A 16623-nucleotide genomic window follows, 5' to 3' on the forward strand; every position below is an offset into this window, starting at 1 on the left:
TATAAATATGTATACAGATGTATATACATATATGTATTTATATGTACATCTATTTATATATGGTCCTTCTGTGTTCTCAATCTTAATATAATTTTATATATATATATATTATATATATATATATATATATATATATATATATATATTATATATATATATATTATATATATATATATAGTTTCTTCTACAGAATATAAGCTCCTTGAGGGAAGGGATTTTTTGCCTTGCCTTATACATAGTAGGGACTAAAGGATGACTGATTAACTGTTTTGGTCATTTACCTGTTGAAGGGTCTTCCTAACTTCTTTAAGATGCTATGTAGCATAAAATAGAAAAAGGACACACATGTGCAAAAATGTTTGTGGCAGCCTTTTTGTAGTGGCAAGGAACTGGAAACTGAATGGATGCCCATCAATTGGAGAATGGCTGAATAAGGTATGATATATGAATGTTATGGAATATTACTTTTCTACAAGAAATCAGCAGATGATTTCCGAAAGATCTTGGAAGACTTACATGAACTGATGCTAAGTGAACTGAGTAGAATCAAGAGAACATTGTACATAGCAACAACAAGATTATGTGATAATCAACTGTGATGGATGTGGCTCTTTTCAACAATAAAACTATTCAGGCCAGTTCCAATAGACTTGTGATGGAGAGCCAACTGTACCCAGAGAGAGGACTGTGGAGACTGAATGTAGATCACAGCATAGTATTTCCATATTTTTGTTTGTTGTTTGCTTGCTTTTTTCTTTCTTTTTTTCCCTTTTGATCTGATTTTTCTTGTGCAGCATGACAAATGGGGAAATAAGAATTGCACATGTTTAATCTATATTTCATTACTTACTGTCTAGCGTAGAGAGGAAGAGGGAAAGGAGGAAGAAAAATATGGAACACAAGATTTTGCAAAGTTGTTTGCAAACTATCTTTGCATGTATTTTGAAAAAATAAAAAGCTATTATAAAAAAGATTCTATGTAGCAAATTCTTGGAAAAGAAATACCTTAGGGGCAGCTAGGTGGTATAGTGCATTATGATCCTGTAGTCAGGAGGACCAAAGTTAAAAATCCAGCCTCAGACATTTGATACTTAACTAGTTATGTAATCTTGGGCAAGTCAACCTGATTGCTACCACCCCTCCACCCCCCGCAAAATGGCATTTTTATGGATAAATATCACATAAGGGAGAAAAGATAAAAGGCATCTTGAGGCTAATCCTAATTACTGTGACTGGTAATTTCTGCTAAGTTTTTCTATCTTTCTATCTTTCAAATCTAGTTAAGATTTATTTCTCTATCAATCAATCAGTCAATATTTATTAAAAGTCCAACCCAAGATCAATTATTTTCTATGAAGCCTTCTCCGATGACAATAGCATAGAGAGCTCTCTTTCATTTGAATTCCAAGGTACCTACTGTCTACAGCAGGGCTTCTTAAACGTCCTCTACTCAGGACCCCTATCTGTCTGAGAAATTTTTAGGTAACCCTGGGTATATAGGTATATAAAATAGGTATACAAATCAAACATTTATTGATAATAAATCATAATTTTACAATTCAGTTGTGACCCCATATGAGATAAAAAGGTTAGATCTACAGTACCTCGATAGGTTGGAACACCTGATGACTGACTTATATTGGCAGCTGTATTTGCATGTAGATGTTCCCTCCATAGATTTTAAACTCCTTAAAGTCTAGAACTATGTATTCTATCTCATTTCATTTATGTTCCTAGCAGAATGGCATGCAGAATAGACCACCTCCCTTCCCAACTTATGTTGGCTCATGATATGAATGTTCTCAGTAAAACTAAAAACAAATATTAATAAATCCACAAAGTTCTGTCCCTCAGTAGAACATCTCCATTGTAAGAAACAGTAGCTAGAAGAGCCCTCCTCCCCATTCCTTTGGCTTCCTGGGGGACCTATTGAACTATACTTTGCAGAGAAAAGGCAGTAACATCGTGTTTGTTTCTATGGCTGTTCTGGAGGGATCTTAGTGGGACAGAATATGGGGAGAAGAGAAATTGGCTGTTTTTCTGCTTACTGTAAGAGAGGCTTTCTGTTGACTGAGATTTTCCAGTAGCTTCCTACAGCATTCCTACCACTCTGTTAAGCTTTCTGGTCATTTACCTGTAACATTTTAGGGAATGATGAAGCAGAAGAAGGAAGGAATGGTGAGCAAAGAGATTGGACCAAAGTTTCAGAAGCTGTTAAATGTGGTCTCACGTTTCAGTAAGTTTCTTTTAAAAATTTATTTTTATTGATGCCTTTTGTTTAGACATCACATCCATTTCTGAATAGATCCCTCTTTACCCCTCTACTCAGGAAGCCATTCCTAGTAACCAAGATTAAAAAAGAACGGGGAATAACAGCAGTTAAGCAAAATCAATTTAGATATCAAACCCATCTGACAGTCTATGCAATATTCCACACCCAGAGTCCCCTTATATCTGTGATAAAGAGTTAAGCAGCTTTTCTTGTGCCCAAATAGATGCAAAATAAAATGACCAAGTAAACTTTGTTTTATTTTGAAGTGGACATCTGTAATCCCACCTAAAACTGTCTAAAGGCACATGCCATTGAAGCCTAACAGGGTGGCAAGACTAAACAATAAAAATTAATAATAATACTAATTAATATTTATATAGCACTTATAACAACCTTGGAAGGGAGGATTATTAGCCCCATTTTGCAGTTAAGAAAATGGAGGTGGATGTGAAGTCATTTGCTTGATAATAATTAATAATTCATATAGCACCCATAACTATCTTGGGAGGGAGGATTATTACCCCCATTTTACCGATAAGGAAACTGAGGTAGCTGGGAAGTCATTTGCTCAGAGTCACTCAGCTATTAATTGTCTGAGGCTGAATTTGAATTCGGTTCTTCCTGACTCTAGGTCTAGTACTCTATCTATTGTACCATCTAGATGCCATGATGAAGTTGTCCTTTCCAGGCACGGGGAGGAGCAGGTACTTTTTTCCTTTTTTAGACTAAAATGTTACAATGTCACAATCTGGAAATATTTTTGTAAAATAATAGAATTTTCTTGCTGAATGAGGCCTTCAAGGTTAGCTAGTTCAGTCTCTCAACTCCATGTAGGAATGCCCTCTATAGCAATATTAACAAATAGTCATCCAGCCCCAATTTCCAGTGTGTTCCAATTTTCTAATTAGTAAAATAGGACAGTTAAGGTGGCTCAGTGGATACAGTGCAGGGCCTAGAGTCAGGAAAACTTATCTTCCTGAGTTCAAATGTGACCTCAGACACTTACTAGCTGTGTGACTTGCGACCAAGTCATTTAATCTTGCTTCTCTCAGTTTCCTCATTACTAAAAAGAGTTAGAAAAGGAAATGGCAACCATTCTGGTATCTTTGCCCTAAAGGGTACCTTGATGAGTTGAACACAATTGAAACTACTGAACAACAACAAAAATAGGGATAATAATTTCCACCTCTTATTTCACAGGATCATTATACTGAAAGCACTTTTGTAAAATGAACAGCACCTGTAAATGTGAGCTATTATTATTACTGTTCAACATACTATTCTTTTATTCATTAAGTGAGACAATGGATTTAAAGTATTTTCTAAACCTTAAAAAGCTATGTAAATGCTAGCTCTTATTATTGTTATTATCATAAATGTATTCCAAGATTTAGAGCTTGTAGTCATCTAAAATTCCTCTTTTTCATATGAGCTGCTAACAAGCTACATCTCCTTTATCTTATATTGTTGCAGTTATTTTTTATTCGATTATAAGACTTTACACTCATTCCTATTAAATTTCCTCATTTAACTTAAATCTATTACTGTTACCTGATAAGATCTTGATTTTGTCATTCCACATATTAGCTTTCTTTCCCCATTTTGTTCATTTGTAAATGTCTTCATACAAATAATCAATTAAAATATGGGACAAGGCAGGGTCAAGGACAAAATTCTGCAGCATGACATTAGAAGCCTGCTTTCAATTTGAGAATGAATAATTTTCCAAGGTGCAGTGGATACTTCAGACACTTAATAGTTGCATGACTGGGCAAATCATTTCCTCATCTGTAAAATGGGGATAATAATCCGTCTTATGGTTGTTGTGAATACTATATAAATACAATATAAATAATAAATATAAATATTATTAATTATTATTATTATTGTTTAGTCTTGTACTTGGGCAGCTAGGTGGTAGAGTGGCTAAAGTATCAGCTCTGCAGTCAGAAGGACCTGTTTAAATCTGGTTTCAGACACTTACTATGTGATGCTGGACAAGTCATTTAATACTGTTTGCCTCAGTTTTACTCATCTGTAATCTGTAAACTCATCTGTAAAATGAGTTGGAGAAGGAAATAGCAAAGTACATCAGTATATCTGTCAAGAAAACCCCAAATGGGGTCACAGAGTCAGACATGATTAACTTATTAAACAATAAACAAAAAAGTCTTGTACTTGGACATCTACCTTGAATCCTATCTGGTTGACTGAGTGAAAGTAGCTCATTGTCAATTGACAAAGAGTCTTGCTTGGGCTATGGTAGTTCAACCAGTAACATATCTACCTACCTATCATCTGGCTAGTATCCCACCTGGTCTATAAAGACAATAATAATAATACTAATCACTCACATTTAGATGGCAGTTTATCATGGACTTTCCTTCACAATTAACTATAGGCGACATAGAGATATATTCAACAAAAACATTTATTAAACACTTAGAATGTATTGTGCTAGACACTGGAAGAGAAACAAAAGAAATCCCTACTTTCAAGGAGGTTTCAAAGCTTAATTATAATAACAATGATAATAATATTTTTATAGCACTTTAAGGTTTACAAAATACTTTAAAATTATCTCATTTTATCTTTATAAAACATGGGAGATAAGTGCTATCATTTCCTCCATTTTTTACAGAGAAGGAAACTGAGGTAGACTAAAAGTAAATGATTCATCTAGGATAATATAGATAATAAGTATCTGAAGCTGCATTTGAACTGAGTTCTTTCTGCTCTAGGCCCAGCACTCTGCCACCAGTACCACCCAGCTGCCTCCAAGTAACTGTCTCATTATCCATCCAAACGTTCTCATCTTCATTACGAAGTTATCTTGAGAGAATTTCTTAAAAGCCTTCCTGAAATCTATTTTGTCTATTATGTCTATACAATTTTTCTAATCTACCAGTCTGGTACCCCTATTTAAAAAATCCCAATAAAGTTAATCTGGCATGATTTGTTCTTAATGAATCCATGATGACTCTTAGTGATTACTTGTATTCCTTCTGGGTACTCAAAAGTCATTCTTCTTATTAATCTGTTTTAGAAATTTGCTAAGAGTCAATATTAAGCTAATTGATCTGTGGTTTCTGTAATATAATTTCCTCCTTCTTTTTTGAAAATGGGGATAGCTTATCTCTAGTCTTCTACCATATTTTTCATCATCCTCAGTTTAAAAAAGACAGGTCAGCAATGAACTCTATAGATTATTTTAATTAAAGGGGACTTGAAGTGGGGTTCTTTCCTAATCTCTCTTGAATTTCAAAATTACCTTTAACTATGCTTATCCTAACCTTACCAGTTTAAAGATTCTTTCCCTTTATAATAACAACATGCATTTATATAGCATCTTAGAGTTTGCGAAGTGCATTACAAATATTACTTCATTTTATTCTCATAAAATCCCAGAGAGATAGACACTATATTATTTCTATTTCATAAAGGGGGAAACTAAGGGAGAGGCTAAGTTATTTGCATAATTGCAAAGCTAGTAAATGTCTTAGGCTAAATTTGAACGCAGGTCTTCCTCACTTGAGATCTAGTTCTCTCACTACTGTGCCAAGAGAAGAAAAAATGGAATGAAAACAGAAACTTGAGATGTCCTTTCTCCCTCAAAGCAACACGGCAAGTCCTTTTTGTTCTTTTTGTTTTGAATACACTTTAAATGCCCTTTTGATTTTAGCATTTTTATTTTTCAAGCACCTCATCATCCTGGCCTTTAATCCTATTCTTATAGAGTCGTTCCACAAATTCATATTTTGCTTTGATTATAGGCCTTTCAGAATATAAGCTTCTTTTTTTTTTTTAGTAGAAATTGTTTCATTCCTTTGTATCTATATCCTTAGCACCTAGCACAGTCCTTGGTACATAGTTGGTGCTTAATAAATACTTGATGACTAACTGATTCCAACTTTTGAATAAATAATTTCAATATTTAATTATACTTAAGTATTCCTTGTTCTTTTTTAATTTAATTTTACATATTTCTTAAAATGTTTATTAACTTTTTAAATACACATTTCTGGATGAATCATGTTGGGAGAGCAAAATCAGAACAAAAGGGAAAGAGGAAAAAAAACAGAAAAAAGAAGTGAACATGGCATGTGTTGATTTACATTCAATCTCCATAGTCCTTTTTCTGGATGCAGATGGTATTTTCTATCCAAAGTTTATTGGGATTCCTTGTTCTATCAGATGGATTTACTAGATGCTCCTTATTCACCTATTTTCCCTCAAAGGTATTATTTGATATAATCTAGTAAAAATCCTGCCTTTTAGAACCTGCTATAGGTTGTGGATCACCTTCCATTTTAGATTCTGAGGCCATCAAACTTAGCATCTGTCTGAATTTCTGAAATCTGTTTTTATGAAAAACATCAAATGGAAAGTAGGAGGAGGTAAGTTGTACTACCAAATTCAGATAGGTCACCTCCCACATTCATCCCCACTTATCATTTCCACAGTTTTTCCTGGGAAGTTCTATTATTCTAATAAACTCACACACATCAGCAATTTAAAACTATTTGTAGCAAATTCAAACTATCTTTCCAGTCTTATTTTATATTGCTTTCCTTTATATTTTTGGTACTTCAGCCATATTCTACAATTTCATTTTCCCTTTTCTTTCCTATGTGTACTTGAAGAGGTCATTTCCCATGCTGAAATGGATGCTTTCTACATTTCTGTGCACTGAACTGCTGACTGAACACTGACTCCCTTAACTTTTTAATGCTCTTAAGTCACAGAGAAGGTGTCACTCTGCCTTGATAGAGGGAGTTTCCTAACTTGGGTGTTTCTTATATCAGTGAAATCACAGATCTAGTCATTGTCCTTATTCAAAGCACTCCAGATACAAAGAAGGTTCTTAATAGTTGCTGAATTGAATGAGCTTTACATCAGTGTTCAGTTCTAATGACCTCAAAAGCCATAATTAACATGTATGCTGTGGAACTATCGGATCATTTCTTAATTATCCAAAGTGAAACATCTCAAACTTTGGTCAAGAATTTTTTTCAGTTTTATGAGTTTTATTGCTTTGTTTTGTTTTTCTGGGTAATTTAATCACTTTGTTAGTAAGGGCAGCAGGTTATTAATAAAAGGATGGTCATTTAGTCATTTCTCTTAGATCAAAGATGATCATAGTGATGGGTCCCAGTTTAGATGCAATTTGAAACCATAGGTGGTCAGTGGGGCACAGAGTAATGCTTGCATAGAGAATTATCTCTACTCAGACTATCCCCAGATATACCAATCCACTTCTAGCCTTGGACTTTCTAGACAAAAGGATCTGTCTGCACTCAAGGTTGAGGAGAACACAAGGGGCTTTTCCATTCTATATTATATGTGTTTCCATGTAGGTTATGGGTATCCACATGGGTCAGTCTAAATATGACTTCCAAGGAGACATGAATAGATAGATATCTCTAATCTCTTCTACCCTCCCTTCTCCAGAAGAGAAAGGAGATTGGCAAGGCTGAGTGGGATCTGACCTAGAGGAGAGTCAATGCAATCTCATTATCAGTGATGTCCTTCAATAAAAGGTTTTTAAGAGGTGAAGGGCTTAACTGGTTTAGTGCCTCCTTTTCCTTTCTCCTCTGAACAGGCCCAGGTTGTCCAAAGAGCAGGGATCCCTGGAGAAGGTATCTGCAGCAAGGGACTACCTCTTCTGGTAGTGAAACCTATGATCTCTTTTATGAAACCAATGGAATCACATTTATAAATGCATAAAATAAAATATATAGGATATATTTTCTCTTCTAGCAGGAATTATTAAAGTCTATCTTGGGGAAGGGAGGGTAGAAGAGATTAAAGATATCTATTCATATTTCCTTGGAAGCCATATCTAGACAGACTCACGTGGATATCCATGGAAAACATATACAAATATGTACTTTACACAAAATAATTTTAAGAGTTAGAGAGTGCCAATAACTGGAGAGATGAGAAAAGATCTCATGTTGGAGGTGACGCCTAAACTGTATTTTAAAAGAAGCTAGGGATTCTATAAGACAGAAGTAATGAGGGATTCCAGATGTGGTGGTGAAATGACACTTGAGTAGAGGTACCTGTATGAAGCGGGCTGGAGGGAGAGAAACTTGGGGCAGGGACGCTCATTGGAAGGTTACGGCAATATTCCAGACCACTAATTTTTTCTCTATGAAAGTTTCTCATGAATATGATCACGATGAACCACACAAATACCCTACAACTCTGTGGGTCACAAGAACCTACGCTATCTTTCTCAGGAAACGCCTTCTGCTTGAATGTGATCTGGTCTGAAGATCATCCTGGGCCTGAAAGATATGCTAAGACACTACAGGCTATGGAAGGTGTGAGGAAGATATAAAGACCGGAGGGCCAGTGACTACAATGGTCGTATGTACTCGTTTGAGAAACAGCCTAGAGAAGTGAGAGAAACTGATCGACAATTTGGCCCATGGGTGGTGAGTTTTTAGCCTCATTAACCTCATTACACTACATTGTGCAGAGGCTGCAATCAATGCTGGTTCAATGCCTTCTTGTCGCTACACTCTCAATTTTGTTCCTCCCCTCATCCCAAGCAATTGAGAATAAATTGAGAATTCTGATATGAAATGTACTTTCTTTACCTGGTGTAAAGCCAGCAACATTATCTCTCAACTCAACCAAGAGTAAGAATGCTACGCAGTGGAGGCTCACGCCTATAATTTCTGCTCCTGGGGAGGCTGAGGCTGGAGGATCTCATCAACTTGAAAATCTTGAGCTAAGTTAATGAGGTGTCAGCACCAAGTTTGGAATTAATTCAGTGAGCCCTTGGGATTTTTTCCTAAGGAATAGGGAAGCAGCCCAAGCTGGAGATCCAAGGTCTTGTGCTGATCTGAGAGGGACAGGAAGGACCCTCTGCACTTCAAGCCTGGGCTTGAATAAGTACCTACTTATTAGGTACTCACTATATACTGGGTACTCTAAATACAAAGTTCCTGTCTGTCCTCAAGGAACTTAAATTCTACTGAGCCAAGAGAAGATAAGGAATCTACAAAATAGGGGTTTCCAACCAATAAATTAAGCCATATTCATAGATTTTGAAGTTTTTCCTGGTACAGCTCTAAATAGGCTGATACCCGGTAGGTTGAGAATTCAGTCAAGAGAAATACAAGGTAGGATCCAGGATTCATTTGTTCAACTTGCTCTCCTGTATAGGTGCTTAAACCCAGACATTTCCCTTCACTTTTATAGAAACAATAATCACATTACACAGTTTTTCATGGAGATTCCTCACTCCCTTGGATTTAAATTATATACTAGTTGCCAGTTTGTCTTTCAAAGTTATATATTGGAATTTTATAAGCATACTCATTATGACAGCCCAAGAGTTCATTTTATTTTTAGAAAACAAATGTCTTTCACAGAAATATCTACAGAATCTACTGGTCACCATCATTCCTCCTTGGTCATGAGGAAATACTTTTAATCAGTCAGCCACTTCAAGTATCAGTATTACCGATCAATCCAAGGTTAAATATCACTATCCCCTTTAGCTGTTCCCTAAGAAAGGAACTAGCTGAATTCGATTTCCACTGAAATGAAAGTAGGGAGGAACTGAGGTTAGGTGTAAATAAGAACTCCTGGATTTTAAGAGTGAAGGGCTTTTCCTTTCTTCTTTGAACAGGCCCAGGTTGTGGAAAGAGCAGGGACCACTGGAGAGGGTAGATGCAGTGGGAGGGGTTTTACCTTTTTGTATCCTAGCTTCCCCTGGCAGTGAAACCTATGATCTCTTCTATAAAGTCAATGGGATCACATTTATAAATACATAAAATAAAATACATAGGCTATACAAACCAACTATATTGAAATACACTTATCTATTTATTTATTAAAAAGTTTGTAGACTCCAGTTTAATCAGTCTTGTATGCAGCCTCACCTAGTTATTTCTTCTCTCAGTGCAGCTGGGTCTGCGGGGTAAAACTTCACTCGGAAACACATGGTGAATGGAGGCTGGGCTGCAAAAAAAGCAGGTGACCATCAGGAATGACAAGCTCAGGAAATGAATGTGTCCCCTATCCATGGGGATAAACCATTACTCTATTAGGAAAAAAATCCAGGCTTTTAGAGCCAACTTACACACAGACAACAGATGTAAACTTTAAGTCCGTGTTGAATGTGCAAGGAAACCATCCCAGCCTGCCCTTCACCAATGAATGGCAACAATAAAGAATACTTACATCTCAACTGCTTCACCACAGACTTTGTAAACTCCAACCAGTGCTGAAATGGAGAAGATGCAATAAGACAATTGTCAAGAGGAAAGGCAAGTACAAACTGGTCTGAGCACTTTAAATAGATAGAGAGTAACAGTCATCATAAAGGCTGGGACATGTAGGTTTAGAAATAAAGGGGTGACAGGATTTTCTGAAGTAGGAATCAGCTATGTAAGAGAATTGCTCTCTTTTCATACATAATACATGTTATATATATGAATGTGTATATACATATATATATATTTATACAATGTCTACATGTTTATGTGCATATCTATGAATATCACCATATATCTGCATGTATATATTATAAACATACATATAGGCACATGGGACACACATGTCTGTTATTAGATAACACATATAATATATATATATATATATATATATATATATATATATATAACACACATTATACCTATATGTAGATTTAGAGAGTAATATATATATACACATATATGTGTGTATGTGTATATATATGTGTGTGTATATATGTATATATATGCATATGTATATATATATATATATCTGCAATTGTACCTATCTGTGTGTCTCTCTCTCTTTCTATATTCACAGCAGCTAGGCGATGCAGTGACTTTTAGACACAAAGACTTGAATTCAAATCTGGCCTCAGACACTTAGTTGTGGGATTCAGTCTGCCTCAGTTTCCTTATTTATTAAATGAGCTGGAGAAGAAAATGGAAAGCCACTCCAGTAGTATTTTCATCAAGAAAACCCCAAAATTTGATCATGAAGAGTCCTGTGACTGAACAACGAAGCAGGATTAGGCAACTGGTGAGCAGCAACCCCTGGTTGGACACAAAGAGCTGGACACGACCAAAAAATAACTAAACAGCAGCTACATATAAGTACACACACACAAACTCAATGTCTGGGCTTATCTATAAATGTGAACACATTAAAACTAAAATCAACAGCCTTCCAAAAGCAATGTGTCAAAGTTCTAATCTGTTTTGTGGCAAGCCTGTGTGTGTGTGTGTCCACACCAGCCCTCAAAGGGATCATAGCAGCTATTGGTAATAGCTCCTGAATGTGCTGACAGGAGTATTATATTTTTTAAAAAGCCTTTCATTTTTATAGATCACTTTTGTTTTTATATCATCTTCATTTCTGAGTATACCCCTTCCCCTCCCCTATCTAGTGAGCCAATCCTTGGAATAAAGAATAAAAAAAAGAGATAAAAAGGACATTTTAGATAAATTATCCCTTGCTTTCCTAGTTTGCTTATAGTGTCACCCTTTATGACCAAATCACATACCCATTTTGATCTTATTTTGGTATGGGGTGTGAGAAAAAGGATATTTTAGTAAAAGCTAACCAAAACACTAACCGAGTCTGTGGGAATATGCCATATTCCATGTTCGCAGTCCCTTATTTCTGTGAGGAAGAGGACTCTCTGAGGTGGTGGGAAGAGCCTTGGTGATGGGAACTGAGCAGTGAAAAAAAAGTGCCTTTCCTGTGCTGCCTCTGGCACCAAAGTCACGGATTGCTGAGCCCAGAATAATCTGCGGATGCTGGCATTCCAGGGATCGACACACTTGGACTCTCACAAATACATACAGAGCCGGAGCCTCCAGAAAAGTGAATTTACTTCGTCTGGATTGATAGAGTAGGAGTTGCCAGTGTCAACAGCAGAACTATCAGCCCCAAGCTTTTAGCATCGCTTTGTTTAGAAAGGAGGAAACAGGTTATTTTATAAATGTTTCCCATCACCAGCTCTATAGTCCACAGGGCACCCCACAAACATCCATTATTCATGCTGTCCTTCTGTACAGCATTAATGCTAATTAATTAGTGTCCATACCAATTTACCAAGATTTCTGAGCTCTATACAAAAAGTCTCAACCACAGCAGTTCAAATTGTAACCTTGACTTCTTAGTGGCAGACTTGGGAAGCCCTTGAAGGGAGAATGCGTCCCGTCCCCGCCTGCTCCCCAAGCCCGATCTGATATAACATCCTGGCTGAAACCTCGGACTGGCTGGAAGGCATGGACTGGACTTGGTTTCCCACATGTCTCCTTTGTGGGCTTGGGTCATGCAGCTAATGGACCCACTAAGAGCCGGCTCTGCTGTCAGCTCTACATGGATAATCTGGATTGACATCTTGCTCTCTTGTTTCCACTGAACCGAGTTCCCGTGAGGCAAGCAACTTATTATAGCAGTTCAATGTGGTTAAGAGGTCCCTCTCACATTACACAGCCCACTGCTGCTCTGGCTTCACAGAGGAAGCCAAGCTGTAAGATTTAATTGCATGGAAACAACTGGAATTCTATACTAAGAAGTATGACAGCTTTTCAAGGTGTGGAAGGAAAGAACAGAGAAATCTGGCTGTTGTAGGAGTTCCGTCTACTCCCAGGTCAGAGGAACTGAATGGCAAACAAAGCCTGGGAAGCAAAACTATTTTAAACCAATGGATACACGGAGAGTAGCTGCCATAGAGGGATATTCAAATACACAAAGAAAAAGACAAACAGATAGAGGAATGACTGAAAAGCTTTATCAGCAAAGAGCTAATACAAATGCACAATAAAAAATATTATTAATTGGGGCAAAGTGACATAGAAACAACTTTGTGGAGAGAGGACTCAAGCTACAAGAAAATGAGAATCATAGAGAGAGGAGGAGGTGGGTAAAAAAAGAGGTAAATATTAAATGGCTAGGCCAACAGTGTTTTTATTTTTTATTTTATTTAATATTTTTATTTTCCCCAGTTACATGTAAAACAATTTTTATAAGTGTTTTTTAAAACTTTGAGTTCCAGATACTCTCCCTTCTTCCCTACCCCCATCCCCATTAAGAAGGCACATTTTTATGTAAAACATTTCCATAAGTCATCCAACAGTCTTTTTAAAGACTGGATGAATATATTTGTTCAGTATCTGAAAGAGAATAGAATGAAGATGAAACACACTACTGCCTTCCTGCAGGAAAAGGAGGAAGAGGTAGGAATGGAGAGAAGGAAACAAGCATTTATTAAGCACCTACTATTTACCTACTATTTTCTCATTTCATCCTCATAACAACCCTGTGAGATTGGTGTTACTATGATCTCTATTTTACAGAAGAAGAAACGGAGGCAGGCAGTGATTAAGTAATTTGCTCACAAATCTAGTGGGTGTCTAATTCCGAACCCAGTGTACTATCTACCATACCTCCTAGCTGTCAGAGAACTGATGGACTTAAAATGAAGAACAAGACATAATACAGTTTTGGACATGGAAATGTAGGAATTTGTTTTGCTGGATTATGCTTATTTAGCATGAAAGCTTAATTTTATAACTGCTCAACATTGAGTAAAAAAAGTTGCAGAGGAGAGCTAATAAATATATGCATAAATAAATTATTTTAAAGAAAAGAATGGAAACTACTAACATCCCTTTTTGAGAGCTGTTTGTTTGCATCTTAGTACCAGCATCATTAAATTATTCTGATAATATGAGATTGAAGAGAGAAAGAAAGATTAAGGTGCATGTAACCGAGATCTATATTCCCAGAGTGAGGCATCATGGATTGCTAGGAAAAAACACTGGATTTGAAGTCAGAGGTCCTGGGTTTGAATTTACCTTTACTAGTTGTGTGACCAAAGGATCACAGACCTAGAGTTAGAAGAACATGGTCCAATTCCCTCATTTCATAGATAAGGTCCAGGGAAGTTAAAGATCACACAGAGAATCCCGTTCAAAAGGAAGATTTGAACTCGGGTCCTTTGATGCTTACTTTCCCCCCCTATTAATGGATAAATCTTTCTGGGCCTCAATTTCCTCATCTGTAAAATGAGGAAAATTTCTCAAGACTCAGTGATCTCAAAGTAAATTACAAATCTACAATATTTTGAGTTGGCTGCTATTATAGTTCCCATTTTAAAGATGATAGAACGAGACTGAGATTTTTCCCATAGTTATCTAGCTAGTTAGCATCAGAGACAGGATTTGAACTTGTCTTTCTGATTCTAAATCCAGCATTCTATCTACTTACATAATCTGATTTCCCCTTTCCAGTCTTAATCCCATCACTGTGATCTTTGGATCTTTCTGTCAACCCAACTGAAAAGCTATGGAATACATTTTGCCTTTAAATTTCCATATATCAATTCAGTTAATGTTGCTTAGGAAACATATAAGTCTGAGGGCAGCTGTTCTTAATTCCTTCTGAAAGAGTGGTATTTCAGATGGATTTTTCTTAACTGGGTAGGGATTATGACTGAGAGGATTCTAATTGTTGCAAGAAACATAAAATAAGATTTCTGAACAAGTGTACCAATGAGCCAAGATGCTCAATTTGTTCCACACTTCAACACAAAAATGACATGCACTAGTACAGACAGCTTTTTAAAATGAAAAATCATTTGTCAAGACATTTGACAATGTCTTGATCATCTTCATCATCATTAAGAACAAACATGGACTGAGCTCCCGTAAAGCATGAGAACATGAATCTCTGACAAAAGACAAAAAGTGGCTTCAGTAGCATGTTCCAATCCTAAGGAAGTCTATGTCAGGATAATAAATGAGATCTGTTCAGGGTAATGGTCAAAGTGCCATCTCATCTAAATAGCTGAACATCCTCAATATTATTGCTGAGCTGATATATTTTTAAGGCCAGGAGGAATGAAGTATATTAATAAAATGTGGGGGTTGTGGGTTCTGAGGGCAGGAGGGTCTGGGATGGAAGGAAAATAAAGGAGGTTTATACAATCCTTTTATTCCTTTCTAAATTTGATGCCTTCGAATGAAAAAATGCTGAATGTGATCTATAGCAGAATCTGTTTGCAGCTGAGGACACCAAAGAACAAAATATTTCTTGACTCGAGTAAGTGTTTTTGCTCATAGACCTCCCTGCCCCACATCTGGGCCCTGTGGGAGAACTACCTCTAAGAGTTATAACCCACCATACAACATTTTCAATCACAACTCCCACTAGGGTTAACCTTTGAAAGGCAGAAAGATCTCTAAATGAAGGCAGATGTTGAAATCAGTAAATAGCATGCAAATTGTCAATACTGAAAGTGAAATCCTAGACTTCAGGGCAAGACTTTACTATCAAAGAATAATTAATTTCAACTGGATTCAATAAGTTTTTGAGTGCCTACTATGGTGCAAGACATTGTGTATTGCATAGGTAACACATTTCCCCTTGCTTATCCCAAAACATATCTAGCAGTTGGTTTATTTGAATTTATTGGACAAAAGGGGAGAGAGAGAGAGAGAGAGAGAGACAGACAGAGAGAGAGAGAGAGAGAGAGAGAGAGAGAGAGAGAGAGAGAGAGAGAGAGAGAGAGAGAGAGAGAGAGAGACTAGAGAGACAGACAGAGACAGAGAAACAGAGATAGAAAAAGAGAAACAGAAAGACAGAAAGGAGAGAGAGACAAGACCACAATGCAGTCTCAATGGCTGTTTAAAGCCCCATTCAACATTTCTGAGAGAGGAATCAGATTAAAATATAATTGGGAAATATTTAACAAAATAAAAATATAAGACTATATAGATAATGTTAATATTGGTTCTCTCTCAGTTTTTTGAAGTAGCTAGTTGACTTGGTGGATAGTGTTGAGCCTGGAGTGAAGAAGATCTGACTTCAGATACTTGCTAGTTGTCCTGGGCAAGCTACTTTATCCTCTTTGCCTCAGTTTCCTCATCTGTAAAATGAGCTGGAGAAGAGAGAACACTGGTCCTAAAAAGACACTAGGTTGTTGTGTGAGCAATGGGCAGATAAATTCCTTTATCCTTTGAGATCTCCTCTGATGTAACAGACATATGGGGAAGGAAGGGAACTGGAGGCAATTCCCATCTAAGCTTCAGAGCTAACAGAGGATGGAAAAAAGCTGAAGGAGGGGAAATTTAAAAGAGGCGCCTGGGGAAAGTGATATACAAGCCAGATGGTATGAACTTTGGGGGAATGTAAAAGGGGTTGGAGAAAAACTAGCAATCAGCAAGAAACCATCCTTCCCATCCACTCTCCAGCTGTTTTCATGAGAACTTTAATAGTTCACTTAGGCACTCTTTGAGCTGGAGGCAGACCCAAGGGAAAAAGGAAGAAGAGAAAGGAGGCTAGATAAAAGGTAGGGAGCTGAAGGAGAAGCAAGAAGCTTGCCA

The 16623-nt window shown here is 36.7% G+C and overlaps 1 protein-coding gene across 3 annotated transcripts in view; it reads right to left on the reverse strand.

The window, feature by feature from the left end:
- FRMD5 (FERM domain containing 5) overlaps positions 1-16623 on the reverse strand; it is a 374150-nt gene that overhangs the window by 53045 nt on the left and 304482 nt on the right. Inside the window, exons 1-3 of one of the 3 annotated variants that reach the window (XM_051977226.1) lie at positions 11862-12443; positions 10475-10517; positions 10174-10252 (exon numbers count right to left, since the gene is read on the reverse strand). In XM_051977226.1, coding sequence (XP_051833186.1) covers positions 10174-10235 — 62 coding nt within the window. In that variant the 5' untranslated portion in view covers positions 10236-10252; positions 10475-10517; positions 11862-12443. The other 2 variants (XM_051977225.1, XM_051977227.1) reach the window with 2 other exon arrangements.

The sequence above is a fragment of the Antechinus flavipes genome, chromosome 2 (assembly GCF_016432865.1).
Source record: "Antechinus flavipes isolate AdamAnt ecotype Samford, QLD, Australia chromosome 2, AdamAnt_v2, whole genome shotgun sequence".
NCBI classification, from domain to species: Eukaryota; Metazoa; Chordata; class Mammalia; order Dasyuromorphia; family Dasyuridae; genus Antechinus; species Antechinus flavipes.